This window comes from Rhipicephalus sanguineus, chromosome 5 (genome assembly GCF_013339695.2).
Source record: "Rhipicephalus sanguineus isolate Rsan-2018 chromosome 5, BIME_Rsan_1.4, whole genome shotgun sequence".
Classification (NCBI taxonomy): domain Eukaryota; kingdom Metazoa; phylum Arthropoda; class Arachnida; order Ixodida; family Ixodidae; genus Rhipicephalus; species Rhipicephalus sanguineus.
The window spans coordinates 83,101,451-83,117,159 of record NC_051180.1 but is presented as its reverse complement, the minus strand read 5'-3'; the positions used below and the strand labels follow the sequence as shown (position 1 = coordinate 83,117,159).

The 15,709-nt window shown below is 45.1% G+C and overlaps 3 protein-coding genes across 3 annotated transcripts; all 3 read left to right on the top strand.

The window, feature by feature from the left end:
• The first annotated feature begins 59 nt into the window (after positions 1–59).
• On the top strand, positions 60–2,197 carry LOC125758618 (serine-rich adhesin for platelets-like). The gene is made up of 2 exons (XM_049415982.1): positions 60–1,445; positions 2,093–2,197. The coding sequence occupies exons 1-2, from the start codon at positions 156–158 to the stop codon at positions 2,195–2,197; spliced, it is 1,395 nt and encodes a 464-aa protein (XP_049271939.1). The 5' UTR covers positions 60–155.
• A 1,006-nt stretch (positions 2,198–3,203) lies between these two features.
• LOC119394767 (uncharacterized) lies at positions 3,204–5,164 on the top strand. Its single transcript, XM_037662073.1, has 2 exons — positions 3,204–4,381; positions 5,110–5,164. The coding sequence occupies exons 1-2, from the start codon at positions 3,252–3,254 to the stop codon at positions 5,162–5,164; spliced, it is 1,185 nt and encodes a 394-aa protein (XP_037518001.1). The 5' UTR covers positions 3,204–3,251.
• Positions 5,165–6,913: 1,749 nt separating this feature from the next.
• Positions 6,914–14,858, top strand: LOC119393898 (serine-rich adhesin for platelets-like). Its single transcript, XM_037661088.1, has one exon. It carries the CDS (start codon positions 6,966–6,968, stop codon positions 14,694–14,696), a length of 7,731 nt encoding a protein of 2,576 aa, XP_037517016.1. The 5' UTR covers positions 6,914–6,965; the 3' UTR covers positions 14,697–14,858.
• The last annotated feature ends 851 nt before the right edge of the window (positions 14,859–15,709 follow it).

The following is a 15,709-nucleotide window of genomic DNA, read 5'->3' as shown; positions in this document are numbered from 1 at the left end:
ACAGCAACAGCCAAACTGTGCTCATAAAAACGTCTACATCGACACCACATAAGGCAGGCATCACTTCAGGGCTCGGTCATTCAAGTACGAGACCTGCAGGAGAGTCAAACACACGTCGAAACAATAACGAGACCACAGAGAGTTCAGGTGCCGAGATGACTAACGCATCACATGAAGGAAGTACGCGAATAGCGCACGGTCATTTGCATACATCTGACGCAACAAGTAAAACCACAAGCTATTCGACAGAGAAAACAGCACAAGCAACGACAACAGTTTCACACCATGCAAGCACGACAAATACATCGGCAATTAGCACATCAGCGGCACTTGTTACAGAGCAAGCCAGCAGTACCACGACAGGTGCGACTATCTCTTCGAAGACAGCAACTTCAACTCATGCACTCAGCACAGCTACTGAAAAACTCCACCCCTCTGCGAACAAATCGGATAATATGAATGAACACGACAGCTTTTACGGTTCCAAAGAAGGCGCAGTTGTAAACTTTACGAGAACATCAACAGAAAAGAGTACAAAGTTAGCAACTATCGGTTTTGGCACACCTGAGAACGAGAAGAATGTATCAAGTTCGGCAACGATGGAAACCGTATCACTAGACACAGTAAAGATCACACACAAGTCCCATACGGATGCGACAACTTCTACGAGCGTATCAGGTTCATCCATTTCTGAAACATCGAACAGCTCAAGGACTATTCTGGCAACCACTTCTCAAGCAGCAACATCCACTGATAACACAGCCATTCGAACAGATCGTATTTATACAAACGCCACTTTCAAACCAAATGGATTCGAAAACAATGGCAGCCGACACACTTCAACCACACGATCGTATAGCACGTCAATCAATGAGAGCACGAAACAGGCGTCTCTTGAGTCTCACATATCTGAAAACACAAATATTGTTTCTAATTTGCCAACAGTGGAATCTGTAAATCTCCAGACAGCAGATGTAACACATCAGCCAATCACTTATATAACAGATTCCTCACAGATAGCAACAGAATCTGATGCGGACCAAACACAAAATAACCAAAGTGTCTTGACAAGTACTTCCGTAGCTTCTGCAACTGATAAAAAGAACATGGCCACTGGAACCGATCAGACAGCAACACGCAATGCAAGCATTGATCACATCCATAATGCTACCACAGCAAGCCCAGTTACAGGATCAGTTAGTATATATACAAATGCACCTACAGGAATGTCGCATGGGTATTTCCAAATATACGAAAACTCAAGTAGAGCATCGAACACCTCAACAGGGCAAGCAGGAGCTGCCCAAACAACAAATAACGCCACACGACTCGAGAACACAGACGAGACAACTACCTCCGTTATAACAAGGACATCTGTTACAACACTAAGGAACACCAGCGAAAGTTTGTTCACAAGCACTTCTACTTCATCAGGAACCCATGTGGTGAGCACGCATACTACTACAAAACACACATCTAGTACAGCTGCAGACGAAGCGACTGAGCAGGAAAGCCAGAACGGCACCATGCAGGGGTCTGTCACCCGCTCTATTAAGACATCTACCACACAAAGCACAAAAATATTACCTGGTGATTTAGATAACAAAGGTAAAATATCAAGCTCTTCAACAGAGAAGGCCCGTACTGCTTCAACGAAAACTGACGGGGAGGAGAAAGAAAGTGCGGATATGCGAACATCTTCAGCGAGAGGAATTTCATCGTCCGATACCGGGTCATCGAATGGCAGCCAAACTGTGCTCGTACAAACTTCCACATCTACGCCTCATAAGGCAAGCACTGCCACAGGGTTTCGTCATCATTCTGCTGCAGCTCCTGACGAGTCAAATACGCCCCAAAACAATAACGGTACCACAACGACTTCTGTAAAACGCACATCTAACGCATCAAACGAAGGAAGTACGGGAATAACTAGAGGTGGTTCTCCAATATCCGACAACACAAGAAACCTATCCAAGTATTCGGCAGATAACACTGCAACAACACTAACAAGGATGCATGCCGCCCACAACGAAAGCACGGGTGTGACATCCTCAACTAGCGCATCAGCAGTATCTGTTACACAACAAAACAGCAACACCACAAATACTATGACTACCACTTCGAAGGCACAATCTTCAACTCATGTACTCACCCCTACTACTGGGATAAGGCAGCCCTCTGGGAATCCACAAGATAAATCAAATGAGCATGACAGTAATTACGGTATTAGAGAAGGTTCAACTCTACAATTTCCGACTGCGTCAACAGAAGAAAGTACAAAACGTGAGTCTATCAATTCTCGCATAACGGACAGCGAGAGGAATCAATCAAGTCCGGCAACGATAGAAGCTGTAAATGTAGAAACAATTCATACCACACGCAAGGCAAAGCCTGATGCGACCATACCTTCCTCAAACGTGTCAGCGTCATCCGTATCAGAAACAGCGAGCAGCTCAGAAACTGCTGTGGCAACCAGTTCTCAAGCAGCAACTACCACTGATAGTGCAGGTGCTGGAACAGATCGTATTGCCACAAAAGTTACAGACAAATCAAATGAACAACAAAACAATAATGACAACCGACAAATTTCAACCACACGATCCCTTATCACTTCATCCATAGAGAGCACAAAACGGACGCCTATTCATGCTCACGCAATAGAAAACACAAATATTGCTTCAAATTTGACAACAACGGGGACTTTAACACCACAAAAAGCTAATGTTACACACGAGCCGATCATAGACATAACTCCCACAAATATGACCACGTCATCTGACAATGACATAATGAAGAATAGCAGAAGTGTGTCAATAAGCACATCTGCAGGAACTACAACTGATACTAGGAGTATTGCCACTGGAACTCATCATTCCTATACAACAACGACACATAATGCAAATGTTGATCACATCAATAAATCTACCATAACAAGTTCAGCTACGGAATCTTCCAGTATTTCAACAGAAGATACCCCAAGGGTGACACGTGGAGATTACCATATATCCGAGAACTCCAGTACGGTAACAACTTCAACAGAGAAACAAGAAACTGCTGAAACAGCAACTTACGTCACAGTACTGAAAAACACACGCATGACATCATCCGCTACTATATCAAAGACATCTGTTGCATCATTAAGGAACACCAGCGATAGTGTGTTTCCGAGCACTTCTGCAGCAGCGTCAACCCACGTGGTGAGGACGCATACGGCCATAAAACATACCTCTACCACAGCAACAGACAAAGCGATGGACCAGGCCAGCCATAATGGGACCGTAGAGGGTTCTGTCACCCGCTCTATTAAAACATCCACCACAGAAGACGAAAGAATATCACCAGGTAATTCTGAGGTATCAAATAGTTCAAGTGAAATACCAAGCTCTTCTACAGAGAACACCATTACTGCTACAACAAAAGTGGTTAGCACAGACCGAGAAATTTCTAGTACGAAAACAAGTCTCGCGAGTGCAACTACCACGTCCGAAACCGCTGCAGTGAATAGCAGCCAAAGCGTCCTCATGAAACCATCTACGTCTTCCCCTCATAACGCAAGCATTGCTCCACGGCACGCGAATCCTTCTACGAAGTCTGCAGACGAGCCAAACACACATCAAAACATTGCGGATTCAGTCCCAGAAAAGACTAATTCATCGAATGAAGAAACTACAGCAATACCACCGGGAGATTCGCATATATCCAACATCACAAGTAAAGTACCAACGTATTCGACAGAGAAGACTGTGACAACAGCACGGACATATGCCCAAAGCAATGAAAGTTCGCATACGACATCAGCAACTAGCACATCTGCAGTATCTGCTGCAAAAGAAGCCAGCGGCCGCACAAGCACTGTGACAATCACTTCGAAGGCAACAACTTCCGCTCGTGGACTAAGTAGTGCTACTGAGATAAACGAAGCATTTGCCTCTCCAAAAGATAAATCAAATGAGCATGACCGTAATAACGTTGTCAGAGAAGGTTCAACTGTACAATTTTTAAGCTCGTCAACAGAGGAAAGCCCAAAACTTGCGTCTATTGATTCTCGCAAGCCGGAGAGCCATAAGAATTTATCCAGTTCGGCAACGAAAGAAACTGTATCTGTAAGAGCAGTTAATACGACTCGTATCGCAAACTCTGATGCGACCACACTTTCCACTAGCGAATCAGCGTCATCCGTATCAGAAACATCAAACGGCTCAAGAAGTGCTCAGGAAAACAGTTCTCAAGCAGCAACATCCACTGCTAATACAGCTAGCGGAACAGATTTTTCTACAAGAGCGATAGACAAATCAAATGAACGCAACAACAATAATGGCAACCAACAAACTTCAACCACACGATCCTTCAGCACTTTAACCAAAGAGAGCACAAAAAGAACGTCTATCGATTCTCACATTATGGACAACACAAATATTGCTTCAAATTTGACGATAGCGGAAACATTAATGCCAAAAACAGCTAATGTAACACACCAGCCAATCACGGATGCAACTTCCACAAACAGAACCGCGGCATCCGACAATGACTCAACGAAGAATAACAGAAATGTGTTAATAAGCACTCCTGCATCATTTCCAACTCATGAGGAAAACATGGTCACTCGGACTGATCATTCTTCATCGCAAGCATCACATAGTGCAAACACTGATAACATCAATAATGCTACCACAGCAAATCCAGCTACACAATCTGCTAACATATCAACAGAAACCACTACAATAACGCCTGAAGGTTCCCAGATATACGAAAACTCAACTGCAACATCGAGCATTTCAACAAATAAGGCTGAAACTGCTCAAACAACTGGCACCACGGTACTGGAAAACACAGGCATGACATCTTCTGGAATTATAACAAGTACATCTGTTACATCACTAAGAAACAAAAGTGAAAGTGTGTTCGCAAGTACGCTTACTGCAACATCAGCACACGGGGGGAGCACAAATACCGTCACAAAGCATACCTCTACGGGAACTGCAGATCAATCGAACGATCGAGGCATCCAAAATGTTACAACAGAGGGTTCTGTCACGCGTTCCATTATGACATCTACCACAAAGAGTGCAACAATGCCACCTGGAGATTCTCCGATATTAAATAACACAGGAAAGAGATCAAGCTCTTCAACAGAGATGACCGTCACTGCTCCAACGAAACCTGATAAGGCGAGCCAAGAAAACTCGGATGTGAAAACATCGCCGTCCGATGCAGCATCCGCGAACAGCATTCAAACTGTGCTCATACAAACTTCTGCATCTACACTGCATGAGGCAAGCATTGCTACTGGGCCCGGCCATCAATCTACGGCAGCTGCAGATAAGTCAAATACACATGAAAACATAAACGGGGCCACAAAGAGTCCAATAACACGCACAACCAAGGCGGAAACCGAAGAAAGTACGGAAATACCCCACGGCGTTTCGCAAACCTCAGACAAGCCCGACCCGGATGCAACGTCCCCTTCGGTGAGTGTATCACCATCATCCGTTTCTCTAATATCGAACACCTCAAGGAGTGCTGTGACTGCCAGTTCTCACGCAACCGCTTCCACCGGGAACATAGTTAATGGAATACATCGCATTTCTACAACATCAACAGAGAAATCTAAAGGAAGCGACAATAATAATGGCGAAGGACAAAGTTCGACCACACGAATGTACACCACATCAACCGAAGGGAGCTCAATACGGTCATCTCTAGACTCTCACGTAACGGAAGGCAAAAGCATTGTTTCTAATTATCCAACAGCGGAAACTGTAACTCATCAGACTGCCAATGTGACACACAAGGACATAAGATCTTCCACAAACTTAAGCCCCACATCTCACGCTGTACTAACAAACAATAACCGTAGTGTGTTGCTGAGCACTTCTGCAGCATCTCCAAATGATGAGGATAGCATTGTCACTGGAAATTATCACTTCTCTACGACAGTAACACGCAATGCGAACGTTCATCGCAGCAATAATGCTACCACATCAAGTTCCCTTACAAGGTATGTTACTATATCAACAGAACAAAGCACGAGAATGATGCGTGGAGATTCTCAGATATACGAAAACTCAAGTTCAGTATCGAGCTCTTCAGAAGAAAAAGTAGAAACGACCAAACCCGCAACTAACAGAACGGGACTGAAACAAACAGACACCACATATTCGACTATTGTTTCGAATACATCTGTTACATCGCTAAAAAACACAAGCGAACGTGCGTACACGAGCACTTCTACAGCAGCATCAACCCATGACGTAAACACAGATACCGTCATAAAACGCACCTCTACCACAACTATAGACCAATCTAATAATCAAGGCAGCCAGAATATTACAACAGAGAGTAATGGAACCCACTCAACTAAGACATTTACCACAAAGAGTGCAAAAATACCATCTGGTAGTTTTCACGCATCTAATAACACCGGTAAAATATCAAGCGCTTCAACCGAGAAGACCGTAACTGTTTCTACAAAATTTGATCAGTCGGGTGAAGAAAATTCGTATGTGGGAACATCACCAGCGAGAGTAACTTCGACGTCCGATACCGCGTCAGCTCACAGCAGCCAAACCGCGCTCACACAAACTTCTGCATCTACAACTTATGAGGCAGGCGTTTCTACTGGGCTCGGTAATCGATCTACGGCAGCTGCAGATAAGGCGAATAAACATGCAAACGTAAACGGGACCACAAAGAGCTCAGGGACACGCAAGAATCAGGCGTCAAACGAAGAAAGTACGGAAATATCGCCCGGCATTTCGCATGAATCCGAGATCACAAGTAACCTATCAAACTATTCGACAGAGAAAACAGCAACAGCAACGGACACAACAACCACAAAAGCCGCGAAGAATACAAGTACCAATGTGACAACATCAACTAGCGCATCAGTGGCATCTGTTACACAACAAGCCAGCAGCACCACAAAGTCGGCGATAACCACAACGAAGGAACAAACTTCCACTGATATGTTCATCAGCACAGCTACTGCGATACGCCATCCCTCTACGAATACATCAGATAAATCAAATGAACGGGACAGTAATTACAGTACCAGAGCGGGCTCGAATGTCAGGTTTCTGAGCACATCGACAGAACAAAGCAGTAGAACAAGATCTCTCGAATCTCGAATACAGGAGAGCGAAAAGAATGAATCACGTCCCGTGACGATGCAAACTGTATCTTCAGCAAAACTTAATACCACAAACACGGCAAGCACGCATGCGACGTCACCTTCGGCGAGCGTATCACCGGCATCCGTTTCAGAAATATCGAACACCTCGAAAAGCGTGTCGACTGCCAGTTCTCACGAAGCAACTTCCACTGATAACCAAGATATTGGAATGGATGGCATATCTACAACAGCAATATATAAATCAAATGGACGTGACAGCAATAATAGTGGCACACAAAGTGCAGCCACACGATTGTTCAGCGCTCCACCCGAAGGGAGCACAAAGCCTGCATCTCTTGACTCTCAAATATCGCAAGGTTCAAGCATTGCTTCCAATTTGCCAACAGTGGAAACTGTAACTCAACACGAGCCAATAACGAATATTACAACTTCCACAAAATTAACCACTGCATCTGACAATGAACTAACCACACTTAACAAGAGTGCGTTCGTGAGCACGTCTGCAGCATCTTCAAATATTGAGGGCAGCATTGACCCAGGGAATAATCATTTCTCTTCCACAGGGACACGTAATGCAAACACTCATCACAACAATAACGATGCCACATTAAGTAGGGCTACATCTGTTGCTATATCGACAGAAGAAAGCTCAAGAATTCGGCGTGGCGATTCTCAGATATATGAAAACTCAAGTACTACAGTACCGAGCACTTCAACAGCGAAAGTAGAAACTGCCGAAACAACAAACAGCGCCACAGGACTGGGAAACACAGGCGCCACAATAATGTCAAAGACAGCTGTTCCAACACTAAAAAACACCAGCGAAAGTGTGTTCACGAGTACTTCTACTGTAACATCAAAACATGTCGTGAACACGGATACCATCACAAAACATGCCTCTACCACAGCAACAGACCAATCGAATAATGAAGGCAGCGAAAACGTTGCAATAGGGGGTTTTGTCACCCGGTCTACTAAGACATCTACCACAGGCATTGCAAGAATAGCACTTAATGACACAAGTGAAATATCAAGCTCTTCAACAGAGAAGACCGTTACTGTTTCAACAAACGCTCATGAATCGGAAATAAAAAATTCGGATATGACAACACCCCCATCGAGAGTAACCTTGACATCCGATTCGGCATCAGCGAACAGCAGCCGTGCGGGGCTCATACATACGTCCATACTTCGTGAAGCAAGCATTACTACTGGGCTCAATCATCCATCAACGGAAGCTGCATACGAGTCAAATAGACATAAAAACATGAGCAGGACCCCAAAGAATTCAGTAATACGCACGACTAAGGCTTCAAACGGAGAAAGTACGGAAACACCGCCCGGCGTGTCGCACATATCTGAGATCACGAGTAAAGTATCCGACTACTCGACGGAGAAAACAGCAACGCGAATAACGACCACACACGAACAGAATGCAAGTACCAGTACGACATCTGCAACAAGCACAAGTGCGGCATTTGTTACAAAATATGACAGCAACACCACAAAGGCAGTGACAAACACATCGAAGTTGCCAACTTCCAATGACGGGTTCAGCAGAGCTACTGGGAAACACCATCCCTCTACGAATAAATCAAGTACAAATGAACATGACAGCAATTACGGTTCCAGAGAAGGCGCAACTGTAAAGTTTTTTAGCACGTCAACAGAAAAAACTACAAGGGCGACGACTATCGATTCTGGCACACCTGAGAGTGAAATGAATGTATCAAGTTCGGAAACGACTGAAGCCAAACCTGTGGAAACGGTTAAAACCACACACAAGGCACACACGAATGCGACGACACCATTGACGAGCACAACAGCGGCGCCCGTTTCAGAAATGTCGACCACCTCAAGAACTGTTGTGGCTGCCAGTTCTCATCCAGCAACTTCTACTGAAAACATAGCTACTAGAATAGATCGTATTTCTACAACAGCAACGGTGAAATCTAAACTAAACGACAGCAATAACGGCGACATGCAAAGTTCAACCACACGTTCGTTCAGCAAATCAACCGAAGCGAGCACCAAACTGGCTTCTCTTGACTCTCACACATCGGAAGGCATTGTTTCGAATTCGCCTACAGCGGAAACTGTAACTCAACAGAGAACTAATATAACACAAGAGCATATAACAACTTCCACAAACTTAATCTCAGCATCTGAAACTGAACAAACGAACAATAACAGGAGTGTGTTGGTGAGCACTTCTGCTACATCTCGAAATGCTGAGAATAGCATTGCCTCTGGTAGTGATCATTCCGCTACTACTGCAACACGCAATGTAAACGTTAATCACGATAATAACGCTACCACGTCGAGTTTGGCGACAATATCGGTTACTAGATCGACCGAAGAAAGCACAAGAATGACGAGCGTAGATCCCCAGATATCCGAAGACTCAAGTACCGCATCGCGCACTTCTACAGGGAAAGCAGAAACTGCCGAAATAACAACTATTGCCACAGGACTGGAAGACACAGAACCCACACCTTCGACTACTGCATCAAGGACATCTGTTACAACACTAAGAAACACAAGCGAAAGTGATTTCACGAATAGTTCTGCTGCAACGACATCAACTTATGTGGTGAGCACAGATACCGTCAAAAAACAATCCTCTACCACAATTACAGTCCAATCGAATAATGAAGCCAGCCGAGATGGTAGAATAGAGGGTACTGTTACCCACCATAGTGAGATATCTACCACAGAAATTGAAAGAATACCGTCTCGCCATTTTAAGATATACAATAACAGAACTGAAATATCAAGCTCGTCAACAGAGAAGACCGTTAGTGCCCCAACAAAAGCTCATCAATCGGGTCAAGAAAATTCGGGTATGAGAACATCAACAGCGATAGTAACTTCGGCGTCCGATACCGCACCTGTGAACAGCAGCCAAACTGTGCTCATACAAACTTCTACATATACACCTTATGAGGCAAGCATTGTTACCGGGCTCGGTCATCCATCTACGGCAGCTGCAGACGAGTCAAATGCACATCAAAACAACAACGCGACCATAAATGGTTCTGTCAGAGAAACGACGAAGTCATCAAACAAAACAAGTACAGCGATACCGCCCGGTGATTCGCATATATCCGAGACGACAAGTAAGGTATCGAACTATTCTGAAGTCAAAACAACAACAGCATCAACCATGAAAGCCACGCACAATGCGAGCACCAATAGCCCATCTTCAACTAGCACGTCTGCGGCGTCTATTACACAACACGACAACGGCACCACAATCGTTGTGACAAGCAATCCGAAGGCACTAACTTCCATTGAGAGGATCAGCACAGCTGGGGACATAGTTCATCCCCCTACTGGTCCAGCCGATAAAACAAGTAAACAGCATAGTGGAGAAAGCTCCACTGTACACTTTTTGAACACGTCTGTAGAAGAAGGTTCAAGAGTGACGTCTGTCCATTCTCGTATATGGAACAGCAATAACACAGCATCAACATCAGCAACAAGGGAAACTGTATCTGAACAAAGAAATAATACCACACGCCATCGAACCACTGAAACTCTGTCTCCTTCCAGCATTACAGCTTCATCTGCTGCAGAACTAGCAAATAGTAGCACAGGTGCTGTGATAATTAATTCCACAGAAGCAGTTCCCACTGATCCGGTGACCATAGCTACGGGGACTTATAATACTTCTTCGACAACAATAAGGAAAGCAAACGATCATAACGTCGATAATCTGACCACAGAGGTTACTTCCACACTATCTGTGAAGTTCTCCACAGAAGAAAGTACAAGGTCGTCGTTTAAAGTTTCTACGCATGCTGAGAGATCCAGTATTACGTCATCCACGGTGGTAACTAAAAACACCTTTCAAAAAAATACAACTGATGAGGTGCTTCGGAAAAAGGTGAATACATCTGCATCATCTGCTGAAAATACGACAGCTGCATCTGTACCAACTCACGAGGATGGCGCCACAAGTCTAACGGAAAGCGTTTCTCAAAAGAAAACTTCAACTGATTCAACGAGTACGACTTCAGGCAGAGAGCAGCCTACTATCGACGTTTTAGCGATAACACCTGCTAAACCTAGATCTTTCCCAGGTGGTAACAGTTCTTCTAAAGCATCAATTACCAATGGTGCTGGAGAGAGTCATAGTTCTCCCACTGAAGACTCTCACGATGTCGGTAGGGCTACAGACATTGCAAACACGACATTGGCAATTAAATCTAGCGCGCCAGAAACAACAAATAAATCAATGGACAGTCAACCAACTGCTACAACCCTCATATCCTCTCCCACAAGCACTGACGCATCCTCACTTACAGAAATAACAAATGACCACTCAAGCACGGTGAGGAGTAGCACTGAAACAAGGAGTTCCACTGATGCGGCTAGCAAGATCACGAGGACCGAACATACCTCCTCTGAAATCTTAGGCATTACAAAGGCTCAAGGCAGTAATAATGCCAGCGTGGATAGTTTCGAGACCCCATCAATTACCAGCGAAAGTGATGAAAGTTTCTCGACCACTGATTCCAATCCAACCGAGAGCTCCAGTAAGGTGGTAAACATGTCAGCATCTAAACCCACTGCAACAAACACGTCAGTTTATGTGAGAGGCCTAGAAAATAATGATACTACCACAATAGCAACTACCGTTCGCATGACTACCGCGTCTTCTACTGAGAAAACGAGCCAGAGCGCAACTGCGGCGAACATTGAAAACATTACTGAACATGCCACTACAAATTCAGGGATATCATATACTCAGCCTTGTAGAAATTTGAGCTCTGGCGATTCCATTCTTGCAGACGCTACGACAAAAATGAATAGTTTCAACGTAGGATCTAATATTTCGGCAGACGGAAGCGTGATTTCTTCGCATACTACGTACCCGACCAATGCTGTAGCTAAGCAGTCAACGGCCAACCCCAACATTTCGGCAACGGATTTGTTTACTTCAATTTCCGACACTACGCAATCTGACAGCTCAATTGTTCAAAGTTGGGCGACGGACACCAATTCAAGTGATGCAATCAGCTATTCGACAGCTCAGGATACACCACGCTCAGAGCCCAGCATTGTACCACAGGATAGTGTGACCACACTTGCAGATAATTCTTCAATCGAGCCTAGTTCCACTGGTTCATTTAGTAGCGTGAAAACAGGCAACTGCTCAGGAAAGTCGGAAAAGACAGCAACGCAGCTGCCGAAAGCATCAACTATCCCGAATCCAACCAGTATGGTCACCATTTCCTCGTTAGAGCACAACTCGACATCTCCATCCACTTCCCCGCAAGTTGTCAGCAGCTCTAGTTTTGCGCCTAGCAGCGATTCGATAAACCTGAACTCTTCTGTTGGGATTACCTCAGATGCGATCCGACAGAATCAAAATATATCTACAGCTGCCAATAACTCCCTATTTTTGCCGAGCACTTCTGCTGCGAGCAGCGTTTCGTTGCAGATGCGTAATTTCACACAAACTGGCAACAGCTCAAGCACGGCCCCGTGCATTTCTCAAAAAGCGAATAACAGCCGTGCGACATCTGAAAAGTCGTCTCATACAAGGGCCCTTACTACACATGCTGTTGTGAATAGGGCAGGTACACCTAGTCAACCTTCGATGGAGAATAGTTCTACCGCTGTGTACGTTTCTGTAAAACCAGACAACACCTCGAGTGTTGCGACGATGAATCTTTCCACTGGGGTTTCAACTGGTGCAACCTCGCCTACTGAAAGTTCAAATGTTATAAAAGGAGAGAACTCTAGCGCTGAATATGGCGTCTCATCTAGATCCAACATTTCTAGTACGCCATGTAATTCCACACATAGCGAGAAACGCTCGACGGTGGCACCGACAAGTCATCTGGCGGTTGAGAACTCAAGCGATGCTAGAGAAGCTGTGGCAAGACACGATGTGGTGTCGGCGAAACTTAGCGTAACTTCACCAGGCGAACACTCAACCGCTACACCAACCATTTCTCCAACAGGTCACAGTGAAACTGCTGCAGCCGCTGCCACAGTACAAGACTATATCTTTAGTGCGGTACATAATGTCTCAACGGGCGCTAAATCCAGTAATGTGGCGAGTGACAACTCTTCTGCAAATGAACTAATGACGAAGCTACCATGCAGGAACACGACTAGTGCATCCAGCATATCTCCTATGGACAGCAGCTCATCTTCTGAAGCCAATATTGCGGAAGTAGACCGCAAGTCAACCATAAGGTTGAACACTTTTCCTTCCGTGGATACGTCGGGTTATGCGAGTGGTTCTACACCAAAGAGCCAGCAAAGTGACCTGAATACTGCTGATGCACACAACAACTCGACGCACAAGCTCAATGTTACAGGTGTTGAGTCTAGTCCAGTGCAATACAGAAATGACTCGGGCGTTACACGGCAACTTTATGCCACCACCGAAAACTCGAGTGACACTAACCGGTCTTCGGGAAAATATAATTCTGTGACGAAACCGACACCAGGGTGCAAGAACTCTACTAGCGCACCAAGCATTCCTCGTGAGGAGAACTCCACTTCAAATCTTGCCACTAATGCTGAAGCGAACACACAGTCACGCGCTCTAAGCACTACATCAACAGGAAAGCGCTCGAGCAGTTATTTCAATATTTGGACTACTGCGTCTGGTCCTGCGCAAATCTCGAACGGCTCGAATGTTGCGCTCCGCGATGCTACAGTAGAAGAAATGTTTATTGACTCAACCCGGACTGCAGAAAAAGAAAACGCTCCTACGACTGAATCCGTAACCCCGCCACCATGCAAGAATGTGACAATTGCGCGCACGGATTCTCCAGTGGATTACAACTCGAACGTTTCCAACAGCTTCGTGCGAGCTGAAAGCAACTCAAGTGACGTGACGTACAGTTATCCAATAGACAGGAACCAATCCAGCACCAGAGAAGTAAGCAGCTCAACCAGTGCACCCAAATTATTTTTGCCGCACTTCTTTACCACTGTATCGAGTTCGGCGCAAGCAAACGGGTCACATGTGGCAACGCACAATACATCGTCGGCCAAAAAGTTTAATTACACGCACACAACAGCGCGGGAGAACAACTCAAACAGTACGAACGGCATTTCTTCAACACTCAGCAGTTTTATTACCACTTCCGATTCCACAGAAACGGACAGAACTTCCAGTAACGAGTCAAGTCCTGCAAAAAATAAGAAAAAACCGTGTCCAACCAATTCGTCGTTGGTCATTAAGAACTCTACTACAACGCTTGATAGCTTTGCGGCTGTCAACAGTTCGAAAGTAGCAGCCGACGCCACAAGCACAAACAGCTCAAGCGTGACGCCAAAGAGTTCTTTAACTCCCGACACCAATAGCTATCCGGCCAGCACGGAGTCGGCAGACCTAAGCAAATCTAACGGGCTGGTTAATGAAGCACGATCCAGCAACTCAACCGCGAAAGACCCATCACCTTTTCAGAGCACCACATCTGGTCCGCGGCACCGTGAACCATGCGAGAAAACAAAATCAGTGTCGCCACGCAGATCAGTTCGCTCAAAGCGGGGATCAAGGCGCCTTCTTCCGTTAGGCCGCCTACGCACATGAGCGACTGCTGAAGTCCTAGTGTGTCAGTGTGCAAGCAGCAAATGCCGGCGACATTTATAAAATTGGGCCGAATTCCAACGCTTCTGCATAAGCATGATTCTTCATACATGCCATATTGCATCTGTTTTTTACGAAATAAATAAATTGTATTTTGCATTATATCATATTCCGTGAATGTGTTTAATTCTAGCTGCACTACAAAGCACTAACTGACTTGCGTACACTGTGTCAACACAGTATACGCACATACAAATTTCTGAGACATTCTTTTCTGCTACGCGTTCGGAAGATTTTGATGTCTTTAGTAAGCACCGTCATAATCATTGTAAGGCTTTCATGATCAGTGACACTCGAGCCTTTCATTTTCGAACAATATACGACGTGTTTGTATTAATCTCGCTCATTTCAGGTTCACCTGTGACAAGTATCACTTGTGCGCCGCTTGAGGTGTATTTCAGGCTGAAGAGGTCATTGCCTAGATGAAAATTGCACTGTTCAACTAGCGAAAGAAAAAATAATTGCTACAGTAGTCTACTATTGTTATCGTGATTGGTCCACACAAGCGAGCTCGTGCTGCACACCACTGCAAAACACTTGTGATATCGCATATAATGACTTTACTCGAAGAATAGACAACGACCCACCCCTTTTGCTTGCAGTCTCAGAATGGGTCTAGTTTACTTAGCGACACAAGGTACGAAGGCAGTACAAAACCGCAATGGAGCATACACAAAGCATTTTTATCCAGAATTCAGCGTGCGCAATCTACAGCACGCATGTTGCTGCGGGCATGTTGACAAGGATGTTTATCAGCTGTTGTACGACTGTGCCAAGTGCAACACACATAGACAGCCACTTGAACGGGAGTCCGTTAACTGGACTCAGAACGAGCATTTTCCATAGCCAAAATACTAGGCCCATGGCCACCCAAAGTTCACCATAAAGCGATGAAAGCCCTTCAGCGCTTCTCTGAAAATGCCATCTGTGGTCAATACTGACTTAACTACATTGCT